The sequence below is a fragment of the Numenius arquata genome, chromosome 6 (genome assembly GCF_964106895.1).
Source record: "Numenius arquata chromosome 6, bNumArq3.hap1.1, whole genome shotgun sequence".
Classification (NCBI taxonomy): domain Eukaryota; kingdom Metazoa; phylum Chordata; class Aves; order Charadriiformes; family Scolopacidae; genus Numenius; species Numenius arquata.
The window spans coordinates 27279641-27294041 of record NC_133581.1 but is presented as its reverse complement, the minus strand read 5'-3'; the positions used below and the strand labels follow the sequence as shown (position 1 = coordinate 27294041).

Genomic DNA, 14401 nt, shown 5'->3' with positions numbered 1-14401 from the left:
CCCATTAGTTTGTGGGAGCTTTATTTGCTTTACACGTGTAACTCTTGGGAAAAGTTCTAGATGGAAAAGTCACTTCAAGCACAGATTTCAACACCACTTTGCTTTAACTCTGTCTCTTTTCCTTTGGCGTGAAGACTCACACCCAGGTTTCTGTGCTGAAAAAGCAACTTTGCTAGTGCCTGGCAGTCAGAATTTGGATCTGCTCAACTATAAATGAAAGCCAGGAAGAAAGTTTGAAAATCATCTTAGAGCGGAGAGAGAAAATTGTGGTTGTACAGTGGGAAGTACGACAGTTTGATCTTTTCTGTCCACAACCAGCAAAAATAAAGATGGAAAAACTTCTGTACCCTGTCCCGTAGAGAAAAAGGAATGGCCAGAACAAACCAAAAAATGTGTCATGTCTGGTGCTGGTCATTTCTATTAAGGAAGGGAGCTGCTTCTGTTTGAATCTATTTTATTATATTCTCTCTAGGAAGAGCATGAACTGAAACAAGGGAACCTGAATTAGACTTGTGCACGGATGACTATAACCAGGTCTTTAAAGAAAAGGAAGAAACCTTCCTCATTTCAACTACCAGTGGGCATGGCTGGAGCCTCTGGAAATAGGCTTCAAATTCAAAGCAGCCTGCTGCTGCGAAATATTACTAACAACTCACAAGTCTTGGTTCATGATTTTCAACTGAGAAGACTGTACACAAATATTGTCTACTTATGGCTCTGCTCTCACGGTCATTTTCCTGTCTTCCGGCATCCATGATAGCTGAAATTGAATTCAGTTGAATGGGAAAGAGTTTTTCTTTTTCATCTTCCTGGAGATTCTCCTACCTCTGCAGCTTTTGGAGGTAACTCGACCATAAAATGAAAAATGTAATTTTTTTTCTATTGTACTAAGCAACTGTGATTGATTCGAATATGTCCAAACAGTTGGCAAGCATCATTTTTACTGTAAAGTTATTGTTTTTCGGTTCATGGGTTGTTTGGGTTTTTTCCAGAAGTTGCTTAAACATACCAAGTAAGCATGCCAGGAATGATTTAAAGCTTCTGGGTGTTCACATGTAATTCTGAGCTTAATGCTAGCCTATTTTTTTGCAAACTGAAGTGCTGGAATTTAGTGGGACAATAAGGTACACGTAGCAAATGGCTCTTAGGCAATAAGCACAATAGATGATGGCTGAAGGCTCTGCCTTTTCTCTTTACCTCTTGACACACCCCAGGGTTTATGGAAGTTACACAATATGCACACCCACCAGTTAGGTTTTATTGCTTAATTACTTATAGGAGGAAAAAAAAAAAAAAAAAAGCAAGTCTCCCACAGTCATCTGAAGTTGGGAAAACAGAACTGTTTGGGTTTTTTTCAACTTCTGGTGTGAAATAGAACTGTAAATAATTTGGAAAAAAATGGACTAGAAATATAGTCTAACAAAACATACAGACATACAGCAGCGCATATTATAAAGCACATAAGGAATGTTATCTAGTATATATTCTGAGCCAACCAAGCTTTCCCAGGCTTCTAATTTTTATTTTTGTTGTTTAAATTTACTACTCATGCCATCTAGCCTTTCTTAAATTGTGTCAATTACACACACGCACCATTTGAAATTCTGGTAAATCTATTTTCCTTCATGAGGTATTCCTGACTGTACTGCAAATTCAAGCAATACCTAAAGTCAGATGGAATAAACCAGAACCTGTTAGGCATGAAATAAGATATCACACACAATTCATCTGACATAAATAAGCTCAACTGTGCTTTGCAATTGTACTGACCCGAGTTAAAACTACTTAAGAACCAGGGAAAATGGAGTTATTTAAGTGTATTAGTAATGGTAACTGCTACATTATCAGGACATAAGAGAGACCAAAATTGTAAGGAGAGGTAGAACGCCTTATTAGATCAACCAGCACAGTGGCGGTGCAAGGAAGAAAAAGAGAGAAGCTTGCAGGAACGCTAGCCTTTCTTCAGGAGCAAGTGATCCATCTCTCCTCAATTCCTCAGGATCTTTGTTCCAGTGAGGTGCAGTGGTTGTATTGGTTATAGCGGATAACCAGAGTCAAAAGGTTCTGGGCTTTATCCGCAGTTTTGCTACAGGGTTAATTTTCCTGTTGCCCTCTACAAATGGCTTCCATTCTTTGCTTCAGTTTCCTCATTTGTAAAGTCAGAAAAATGCTTCCCTACTTCATGAAAGTTTGTCTCCTTGGGGAAATAGCTGTTCTTTCCCTAAACCACATTTATCAAAAAAAAAATAATCTCTCAACACAGCATTCATAGTTCCAGTCTAGCCAAAGTCACAAATACGGACAGCCTTACTTTGTGTTTTAAGTGCTCTTTGATATGAGAAATGCTACTTTGACACTGGAAATGCAAGAGAAGCAAAGGAAATCACAGTGGTTTCGTCTTATCTATTCCTTATTACTGGAAGTTCTCAACACTCTCTGTAAAGGTTGAACCATTACCCTCTCTTCATAGATAAGGAAACTAAGGCACACAGAAGTCACTTGTCACATAATAGTACTTACTAAAGTAGTAATTGAAAGTCAAAGCCTTCTCCCTGTTTATTGACTCTGAAACCCAATCTAATTCAGGGCTATGCTGTGGAAGGGTGCTTCAACTTTGCAAAGGCATCTCAGTTAAGACTTCAGTTCTGCAAAACACTGGGCACATGAGCCTTAGCACAGCTTGAGGATTCAGAAGTTCAAGTATCACCTAAGGAAAACCTGAAAAAAAAAGCTAAGAGAGTGGGACAAGAGGGAGATGGGAACTGGAGAAAGAATTTCTGCCAGAGAAACTAAGACCAAGAAGCCCTGTACCACAGACCTTGAATTTCTGATGTAGGTCAGCATGGGCTTGCAAGCGTTGCACCTGCAGCCTAAAGGGGCAATGGGAGCAAGCTGCTCAGTAAATGGAACAATATATATTTTATGGAACTTATGCAACAGCTATATTGTAGCTCCTTCGGAAACAATGGTAATTACACACCTCTTGTGTTATCTTTGGATAACACTGTAATTAGTGTGTGTCATCACTCTAGCAATGATTAAAATAATTGCCATAAAAAGTCCCTTGTAAGTAGCATTTACTGTTCCGGTTTCCAAATATGTACAGGATTATTTTTTTTAAAGTATAATTGCTTTCCCTGTTTGCAACTCAACACTATTTCCCCACCCACCTTCCACTTTACACAGCCATCTGATGTAGCAAAACTTTAATGTGTGTGAAATACTTACAGCTCTTCCAAGTAGGGAAAGTTCTTGAAGGCATCCTCTGGTAGCCTTGTGATGTTATTCATGCTGATATCTCTGGAGAAGAAGAAATACAAATTTATCAATAAACAGGTAAGGGATTATTGCATTCTAGGAAAAGGAGAAAAAGAAGGCCTAATCAGATGGTATGATAACAGAAAAAAGTATACTAGCACCGCACAGTAATACTTCTTTCTAGAAATTTACATGCTAAACTTTCAAAACATAGTAATACTATGAATCCAGTCGTAGCAAAGACCTATATAATGTAAAATTGATTTTAAAAGTTTTGTGACACCTCTAAGTGAAAAAAAAATACTGTGAAACTACAGGGTATGCATGTATGGAAGAGGTTCTACAGTACTGTTATCCCCAGTGCTAATTTTTACCAACTTACACATGCATACAATTTTAACACAGATGATTAAGACCGCTCTAAAACCACAGCATATGAAATAATGAAGAAAAAAAAAAAAAAATTGTGACCACCCACCACGCAAAATTTCATCCCACAATGTCTTTAAAAAAAAAAAAAAAAGAATACATGCATTGGGACTTAATAAAGAGCTTCTGGCAAACATGGCTTCTGGAACAACTGACAAGAATAGCAGAAACATGTCCTAGCTCTACCACAGTCTTTTTTTTTTTCCCCTACAAAACCTATAGAAGTCCTCGAGGTAATAATTTTAAGCAGATTTCATTCTCAGTCCGTAAGCAGAGACAGGCCGTCAGCAAGTGCTTACATGATAGGTATGCAGACCTGTTCGGCTTTTTTCTTTCTGAAGGAGCAGTAAGTGGCAAACTTGGTGCCATCACCTCAGCTCACACCTACATAACCATCACAGATAATCCAGTCCTAAAGCAAGTTATTACTCAATATGAGTAAAAGTAGCATGAAAACAATTCAGTTTGATAATTAAACTAATAACTGCCTAACAATTCATGACATAACCCAAGTTGGTACTTTTTACTTGGTTACTGCCTTTTTTTTTTTTTAATGTGTAGTTTAACGAGCAATTCAGTGAGACTCATTAGTAGAGCTCTCCCAGCTTCCTTCTGCTTGCTGTCTTCCACACATTGTTCTCTAGCGCCTATGTGCCACCTCCCCCTGTATTTTGGGTAAAAAGCAAGCAAGCAAACAAAACCAAACCACCCCTTCCATCTCACTGACAGGCAACAAGAACCACTGAAGCTCCTGCATGAAGATCTGAAGGGCTGGTGACTGCATGCAGGCCAGCAGGTTTTGTTTGCCACCTAAAAAGCTCAATCTCCGAATAAAGTACCAGCCCTTGGTTACTGCTGGGGCAGATGTTCTCAGCCCATCCATAGCCACAACTATTTTTCAAACATCTGCCTCAACTGGAATTATTACTTCTTCTGATGAGGCAGAGAAAGGTCAATTTAGACTCTTCCTGCTGTACTGGAAGGGCACAAATCCCTAAAGAACCACTTTCTAGCAGCAAAAGCAGCCCCCTTGAGAAATTAAAAAAGTTTCACGTTCAGGATACCTTCCATGGCTCCCATGACAGGACTCAGTGCTGACCTCAGGAGGTTCAGAGCTAGGCCCTTAAGGGGAGCAAGGAGTGTGCGGAGGGGTTGGTGCTACTTCTGAGTAAATGGTGTCCTGGGACATTCATGCCTTCTTCCATGCTGTGACGAACCAAATGCCACATCAGTACCATATAACCTACCAAAAATGTTGCAGCAGCTAATTAAACCACTTCTTGCAAAGACTGTCCATGTTACTCCTCCCATTGCCAGACCATAATGTCTAAGACAGCTCATTAAAAAAGTCTTCCTTATTCATAGTGACAACAGAATGTACTATATAAAAAAAAAAACAACATAGTTACTGGGAAAAAAAAAAAAAAAAATCTTTTTTTCCTTCCACATCAGTTGACAATGTCAATGTCAACCGATGTCAGTGAATTTCTGTTGAGATTAACAAGTAACTGGTGACTGGTCTGCTGCCCCTGAGGGAGCAGCACAGACCCCCAGCCACCACCAACCTGAACATTGTACTCTTACATTAAGTCTAGATGCAAGTGTTTCTTTAAACTAAATGGTTATTAAATATAAGGCCAAAATTTCATTCCTCATACCCCAGTGCAAACCAAGAGAGTTATTCCTCAGCAGCTGTTAAGAGTACACTAACGTAACTCAAGAGCAATGGAGATCAAAATAAGGTTCAGCACATACAAAACAAATACAATTGCAAGAGAAGACCACGAAAATCCACTGTGGCAGAAGAGACTCCTTCACTAAGCTCCAGAAGGAGCCGAACCAGAGATGATTTATTTCTGAACTCTACAGCCGGCGTGTTTTAAGAGGTGCTTTGTGTCTCAGCAGCAGCTTGGGTACCCTGAGATGCTGCAGTTGCTGCGGGGGACATTTTTCTTCTTGTGCAGGAAAGCAAATAAAAGTATTAGATACACGAATCGTCAGCTGTCTGCTCCGCGGGAGACTGCAACTTTTATTCTCCCTACCCCCTATATGCATTTTTCAAATTGTCATGAATACACGCGTTTCACACATGCAGGCTAGTCCCCTCCTTTCCAGAGAACTACACATCCCCTTCCAGTACCAACAGGGAAGCACTCATTAATTGTGCAGAAGGGTAGGAAGAGAGTGGAGACCTTACATGAATCCCAAGAAATAGTAAACTGTGCAAAAAAAAAAAAAAAAAAAAAAAAAAATCACAATTCTCTCAAAGGACTGTCCAGGTTATATAAAACCCTGTTATCATATATACCATATTAAATGGTGGTAGTGAAAGTCAACAGTACATATCATCAGAACGCACTTTTATTAATGGTTCCACATTGCTTTGTCAGTGATTTTGACTGCAATCACAATTGTTGCACTCTGTGATATCTGTTTAGGACAGAAGTAGTAAGAAATCACATCCATCTGAAAGCAATGGTCTTGAAGTTTCCACAGCTATAAACGCCTGATTTTCCGAAGTGTCATATGCAATCCTAAATGAAGTCAGTGGAAACCATGTAGACACACAGCATGGCTGACATCCAAATTCTACATAATTTCGGCTTTCCCTGGGATCTGAAATTAGCAAAGAATGTTTTTTGCCTGTAGCTCCAAGTGTTAATACTCCCATTTTAATATGGGGAGTAGACTCTTTGGATGTAAGCACAAAACAGAACACCTTAATAATGAAGATTTGAGAAGCATCATCAACATCCGTGAATTCTACTGAAATTTATTTTCAAGCAAAACTGCATTTATAACAAAACCAGGTGCAAAGACACATTGCAATTGTCTTCAGTGTTATCATGTGAATCTTCAGGGACTGTAAAAAGCTGGAATTATTACAAAGTTTCTGTATTTGCCTTCATTCCGTGTGATAGTAACTCCTGCTCAGTAAATAAGCCAAACTTTATAGCACTGATTTGCAGACTTTGGGGAACATCAAGCCACCAACTTTCAAAGTTTCTTAATGATCACCATACAAGTTTTAAATCAATTTTTGTTTAATTGAAATCATAACGTAAAAGCAGTTTTGCTGTCGAAATCACAAACTGATTGCCAATGCCTCACCAATCAACAGACTTGGGTAGATCCCACTTTGAAAAACTACTAGAAAAAAATTATCTTTCAATGTAGGAGATGAGAAGGTGAAAATGCACTAATCTCATCTGAAGTGTGCTATAAGCAAAAAAACCAACCAGTGTAGAAGGGAAAAACCACACGGAATTGTAGAAGCCAAAAATCAAATGCTTGTGTTTTTATATATATTTTTATACATATATATATACACACACAAATAGTTTTTTTCTTTTCCTTTCACTCTACAGAATATCCTCAGTCAGAGAATGAATTCATGGGTATTATTTGCTAGTAATAAAATATTAAGTAGTTCATGAGCTTCAATGCAAGTATTTACAAACAATATTTGCAAACAGTCTTATCAATAAAGCTAAATGACTTAATAACTACTCTCTGAAAGTTTGGTTAATTTGGAAGATACTTTTAATAAAACGTGCTTTATAGAAGAATTGCAATAAAAATGGACTAGCACCATATATTAAGACATAATAATGGCAAATATTCTCCCCAAAAACCACTGTCCAAAACAAAAATAGCTCTTGCCAAGTTTCTACTGCGTTTATTTTAGAAAATATTCATTTTACTATTCCTAAAATTAAAAAAAGAAACAAATCAATCTATGCACAATCAAGAAGGCTGTCCATGTAATGAGGATAAAATATTAGTACAGGCCTTGGATACGTCAAAGACATCTCCACAGAAAAGCTTTCCTATTCCACCTGTTCCTCCGCCTCTATAGAAGGACCTCAGGCCTATGAGCCCAGAACTCATTTAAGGTCCTAATATATAAAGTTCTAAGAATTAACAAAATGAAACACTAATAGTACTTTCCCAACCTCTAGCAGTGTCCTCGGGAATTATGCTATCACACAACAGAAGGATCACGTCAGCCCTTGCCTAATGCCCCATTTCAGCAGGACTACAGTGAAGGACCCATCCTGGTTTGGGTTGTTATATCCAGACAGAAGTCCCCTAAAAATGGCACACCACCAGAAATCTTTTGATTGCCACCAACCACACACACACACACACGCACACAAAACAACCTCCAACAAACAAAACAAAACACAAAAAAAAAAACCCCACACTTGCCCTAATTTTTAGTGGTACACTGAAGTTCAGACTCTGTATCTGAAAGGCTTATTTTAAATTTCTTGTTCATCACTTTGCAGTAGGATCTATCAGCCCAGCAACCTACAGCTCTGTCTTGAAATTAAGCTAAGCCCAGGCTTATATTTGGGAAACTTTCCCTGGGAAACGCAAAATGGACACAACAGCTTTAAGAGGGAAAAAGATGAGGACAGCGATACTGCAGTTTTGCGCCACAGACTCGTTAGGAAAACGAAGGAGAAGCCAGGGGTAGACCTACACCTTTCAGCAGTTAGCCATTAACCGGGCTTATCTGTACTAAGCAGCCAGGGTAAATCTTCCCTCGCTCACCAATTTTAACCAAGGCAGGTCAGGGCATGATCAGGCAAGGAGCTGGCATCGAAACTCAAATGATGAGCAGCCGAAGGTGGTAAACTCTTTAGCAAGAAGAGGCTGCATCTCAGGGATAACGTGAATCACCGCCTTAGAGTTACAATTAGTTTCGCCATTTCAGGCAGGAGAGATGTAAGGCCAGAATATAAACACAACCGTGCTCCCTCCTCCAGCGCTACCGCGGCTGCAGGTTTCAACGATAAATCAGGTGCTCGCACTCGGCCAGAAGTTTTTTTTAGAAGTTTTGTCCTTCTTCCAGGAAGGTTCTACAGAAGAGGAAAAAAAAAAAAAAAAAAGGAGAAAAAAAAAAGGAAGAAAACCAACCCCCATAACCAACTAAAACAAGTCGCTTGAAGAAACCTACTGAAAGTGTTATTTCTGATACTGCAGAGACTAATTTTTACAGGCAAAACGTGAAAAATCAAGCCACGGTACTCCAGCAGTCATTTGCTGTCTTCAGCCTGCTTCGGGTTATTCTGACAACTGCTTTAAATCTGCGTTACCAGCTTAGTTTAATAAATTCCCTTGCTTTTGCCTAACACATAAACACGTCTTTAAAAATACTTGTACATATACTAACCAGCAAGGATGCTAAAAGTTATGAAAACCTCCCTCCCTTTGAAAATAGGCATCCAATGAGGTAAATTAACTTGGGAGAGGAAAGCACCTTTGCTGGACACAGTAAAAATATACAGCACCACACCTCTCTGCATAAAGCAGGAGATTTAAAGTACTCTTAAAGCAACCAGCAGTGGAGATTTCAAAAACTGGAACCAGGCGATACCATGTACTTTAATTTTATTTTTTTCATTATACTCCTTCTGTGCAAGAATTCCACTTTCTGATGGAAAGCTTTGGGTGGGCTTGGCTTTTTTGGTTTTTTTCTGGGTTTTTTATTTTACCACTAACCAAAGTCAAACTTCCCCAGGCTTCAGGATGAGCAGAAATACTTCATATCTTGAACAGCAACTTACTAATTCTCTCACATTTTAAAAAAAGAAACTCTTGCTTATCTTCAGACAGTGGCTTAAGCCACAGCTTTCATCAGTGCTATCATGCAAAAGAGAATTAGATAAAATGCACAGTACGCAACAGCGTATCCTGCAGGACACAGACGGTTTTCTTTCTCATTTTAAAGTACTGCCTCTTCCGTAAACTAGCCTGACCCTTGTTAGATTTATCCTAAATATCTTTCTTACTGATTGCCAGAGCAGGATTCTGGCTAGAAAGGACAGCTGACTAGAGACGATGGAAACGGAGGAGGGGGACAATAATTCTTGCACGAGAAGGAAAGCTGCACCAACAAAGAGGGACCACAAAATGGGAAACACAGGCTTCCTGTAGGGGGCTACAGAAAGGACAGGCAAAAAAGATAAATAAATTAGGCCAAGGTATAGGCAGCGAATGAAAGCTAACAACCCACAGCAACTGATGGGCATTGGAAAGAAAACCGATGCCAGTCTCTCTGGACATTTAGTAGCAGCAGCCTTTTATTATTTTTTTTTGACAATACCTACCGTTCTTCACTGCATCTCCCCAGCCAAAAGGTGTGTGCATTTTAGGCAAAGAAACCTTCCTTGCTACCAAGCTCTGGTGTGCTGGCACGTCTCCTGAAACCCAGAGGAGATGCCAGTGCTACGCTCCTACCCCGCGTTGCAACCTCAGCTATCAGCACTCGGATCTGCACTGAACTGGGGGCACACACACCTTCCTGCACCGCATCCAAAGGCCTGCTAACAACGTAAACTACTCCACTTTGGGGAAAAAAGATCTTAAGCTGGAAAAACATGAACTATCTAGCTACAGAAAAGGAAAACTAGATCTCGGCCAAACCCAATGGAGATCAGTTGCTTAAAAAATAAAACCAAAATACTCCCCTGTGCTCCCCTGCACTTAATAGCTAACTTTTTTGCTTTCCAGCTAGCCTCTATCTTTTGTGAAGTTTAGAAGGGAAGGGGGAGAGGGAAGGAGAGAGAGAGAGGTGTGTTTGTTGAAGGAAAGAAGATCATGTTTCAACAAGGCACCTTTAAAATCCTATAAAATACTCCCTCTGAGCAAGCTTAACCTGTTTGCTGATAGATAATAGCATGTAATACTGTAGGCTCCATTCAGTCTTTTCCAAGGTCTGGGCCCTCTGCCATCGAGTTATTTAATTATAACACTTGCAAAATGATTTAGGCAGAGCTATCTATATTTGAATAAAGCCCTCCCACCTACTTGTACAAAACCATTAGGTAAAAGGTCTTAATCTTATGTAAAATTCCCCAGGTAGTAACCCTGATCCAGCTTCAGTAGCACTAGAAAAAGCCATTAATATTTTTAGGAGCTACATTAAATAAGCCGGGTTATTGCAAATACAAGTCAACACGCCATTGGAAAACACTCAGCAACAGTTAGCCACCCATTACCACTGGGACCATTGATATGTGGATAATGGCCCGATTACATCAACACTGGTGAAGTTCAACAAGACAAAGCAACAGATATTTTCTTTGTATACCAGACAAATAATTCTTTGTCGATTATGCAAAACAGAGGGACAGAAGTATACGTAGCTGTATGGCGATGGTCAGTGCCTTCAATTCGGTCCAGGTCACACCTGCATTAACCAGGAGAACTGGCTGGTGTTGTGGCAGCAGGGAGAGGCAGGGGAGCTGGAGTGGAGGGTGGGCAGGGGGCAGAAGAGAACTCGGGAAAACTCAAGGTTAGACCAATCTAAGTTATATTGCAGTGCTACGGTCTTGAAGAAACACATCCACTGCCGAACTCCTTGTAGGAACACGCTCACATGATGAAAACCAACGTAATTTTCAACCAAATCACACACCTCAGCAGTCAGTCCCAGGGGAGACCAGGAGCTGAATTACATCCCTGGTTTAGACCTACTTCCCCATTCAGCCAGTTCCTGCTGGATGAACATAAAACCACTGAAAGGACGGAGTAAATGAGTTTGCATTCATACTGTCCAACGTCTTAATCGTATTCAGTATGTAATGAAAGCATAGAAAGCCTAGAGGATCAGCAAGGAAATCCTAATTAAATTCATTCAATTAAAAAGAAAAAAGTTTGGTGGGTTTTTTTTGTTGTTGTTGTTGTTGTTTTACTGTATCTTCCTAATAACATGAAGCAAACAATTCTCTTCCAGAAGCACCACTTCATAACTACTGCTTTGAATGGTAATTGCCTGCACTGTGAATCCAATGAGTGCAGCTAAAATTCAAGGATATAAGTTACACGCCAACCTCAACAGCTAGAAATCATGAACAAAAGGCAAACAAATATCAGGCAAAGAAAAGATGATGTTTACAGAGGAGCCTACACTTGGAAAGTGTTTGAGTTTGCAATGGTGTTTGAGTTTAAAAAAGTTAAATACACCAAGTAATTAATTTCTTGCCTTTTATATACTACCTACATCTACTACTGCAAGGTTTGGCTACCTTTGCCTATACTATTAGTTAACGTTTATATGGTAATAGCACACCAATGCCCCATTATGTTATGGTGGTATTGTGTTTAAAATTTACATTTTCCCAATTTCTGACAAGGTCTGCACAACTACCACTGCTCATCTCCCAGTGGGAAAGGCCCAGCCCAAGGACACCTCTGGGTACGCCAACAGCCAGGACTCTGCTGTGGTAACTACCCCTTATCCTCAATCCTTACTGCCACGTCCCAACACATTTTCTTCCTCCTGTTCTTCAGTAGACATAGGCAAAGTTGGTTTAACATAGACAAAGTTCCTTTTAACGCAGACAAAATTGTTAATGATAAAACAAAACAGAAAGTTTGAAACCAATTTTTGCATTAATGTAGATTCTTCTCCTCGCGATTCCATCTCTCCCCAACAATCTGAAGTACAGTCCTACTGCCTCTGACGTGATCACAGACACCTCCAACACTTAAAAAGCACATAAACCTGTTCTGTATTCACAACCCATTGTGCAGTCACAAAAAGCCTATCAGCCGTGCCATTTCTTCATTTATGAGTACATTTCCTTTTCCACTTCTTCTAGGAAACATTCTTGTAAGAAAGGAAATATCCAAATACTTAAAGCCTTAGTCAACATCTGCTGTGACTGGCTAAATAAGACACAGGTTGCATTCCCACCCAGCAAATACACTTGCCATTTCCTAAGTACCCGTGCTATCTCTCTAATGAGCACAATGTCTTATCATCTGCTGTTTGTATTGCAACAAGAAGCTAAGGGCCCTAGTTCAACATGTTAACGTGATTGGTGCTGTACAAATACACAGTTGGAGACACTCCTCTCACCTAGAGAGTTTGCTGCTTAAATGGACAAGACAAACAGCATGGGAGGGGAAACAGGCAAGCAGAGGTGAAGTAACCTGCCCAAAGACACCAGCAGTGCCTGGAACCCCTCCAGTTGCCCATGGCTGCTCTCACGTGCTATGTGCACCTACTACCCACCTTTTCAAAAGAAAGGAATTACCTTAATTTTTCCCCTTTTTAGCAGGTAAACAGGACAGGCGACTGTTCTGACAGCTTCTCGTTTGCTAGATGTGTGGGTTGACTCCATTTGGTAGCAGCAGAAAGAAATTATGCTCTAACAGCTATGCAAGTGCCTTATATGCAATGTTTCAATCCGCTTTTCTGCGACTCTTAACTGCAACGCTCGTGTGGCCGCTCAGGTGGCGATGAAGCACTTAACCTGCTTTTTCACGGAAGCATTCAAACTTCAGGCTACCCACCAACCCTGGCTATTAGAGGGGATTGAGATATTCAAAAGTTTTAGGAAATAAGGGTACATAGAGCCCTTTCTCAGTACAAATGCTAAAAAAGCACATAAATCCCGTTGATTCCAGTAAGCTTTTAGCATTCTGCTGAAGCAGGACCTACAATGTTTTCAGTGACAGCTGCAGAAAGGCTGAAGAATTTCAGACAGGTCTGTTCCTGTAACAGAAGTAACATCCCTTTTCCCCCCACCATATTTGTAAGTTATTTCTCCTGCCTCCTCCTTCCCATGTCACATCAACCTGTTTTTTGGGTTTTTTTCTTCTTCCAACACGATGTCTTAGCTTTCTTTCAGACACAGTAACTAGCTCTAATGTACCCTATTCATGTGCCAATCAAGCCATCATCAAGATCTTAGAGAGAACAATACTTGTATGCAAAGACCTATTCTGAACTGGTATTTGAGTCACTGCAGGCCAGTCATTAAGCAATCACACATACGGTTAATGGCCTATGTTGACACATGGTGGGGAATTAACCCAGAAAAAAAATTCCACTGCATTATTATGAAAGAGATCGTATCCCGGAATAGGAATATAGCACAAGTTAACATGCTCTTCGGTTAATTTTTAAGAGCCACACGTTTGGTGCGGATTATGGGCTGAAGGAAGGGCTTATTGTAAGCTCGAGGAGGAAACAAAATGCCTTTCAGTGCAAGAGTATTTCCCTCACGTAGTTAGAGATTATTTATAGCAGGGAGTAAAATTATGCATTATTCATGGTTTTATAATTATTTACTCTCTGGAATACAGAAACACCGGGGAATTGAGTACAAAATAAATCAGGCCGTCAGTGTGACAGGCACGTTAGTCAAGCAGTCTGAGGGCAAGCCTATGCCGAGATACTCCTCCTGTACCTGTGGGCATCCATCGAAAAATGCAAATAACCAACCTGTGCAAGACCATGAAGAAGTCCACGGACAAAACCAAGTAGGAACTCGGAAACTCCATGTCCCTGATCTGTAATGAGCCTCACATGTCCTGCTACCGCCCATACTCCTGGTAGGGAAGCTCTCAGCGTGGTTACATCACAGCTACCCTCTGACTTGAAAGTTTTTCAAAATCATTTATAAAAAGTAACATGGACATCCAAGAGTCTTGGATGACCAACGTCGGAAAAGTCATTATAAATATCTGGTGATAATCCCCTGGGATTCACAGCCACTTGAGGTACCACAGGCTACAGGGGGACTTCAGTAAAGCAGCAGCGCAGTTAAAATCTGTAAGGATCAACATTTTTCAAAGGACCACTGCAAAGCATCTTTGCCGGGCAGACTCATCAAGCCCTGCAATTAGCACAGCAGTTGTTAAGGGGAATCAAATCTAAGCAATGTAATTATTTTATGCCTGCTGCATGTCT

The 14401-nt window shown here is 40.2% G+C and overlaps 1 protein-coding gene across 1 annotated transcript in view; it reads right to left on the bottom strand.

Moving 5' to 3' along the window:
• The window catches only part of LGR4 (leucine rich repeat containing G protein-coupled receptor 4), a 79389-nt gene that overhangs the window by 41598 nt on the left and 23390 nt on the right, over positions 1-14401 (bottom strand). Inside the window, exon 2 of the mRNA XM_074148538.1 lies at positions 3229-3300. Within this exon, the coding sequence (XP_074004639.1) occupies positions 3229-3300 (72 nt within the window). The remainder of the gene's footprint in view (positions 1-3228; positions 3301-14401) is intronic.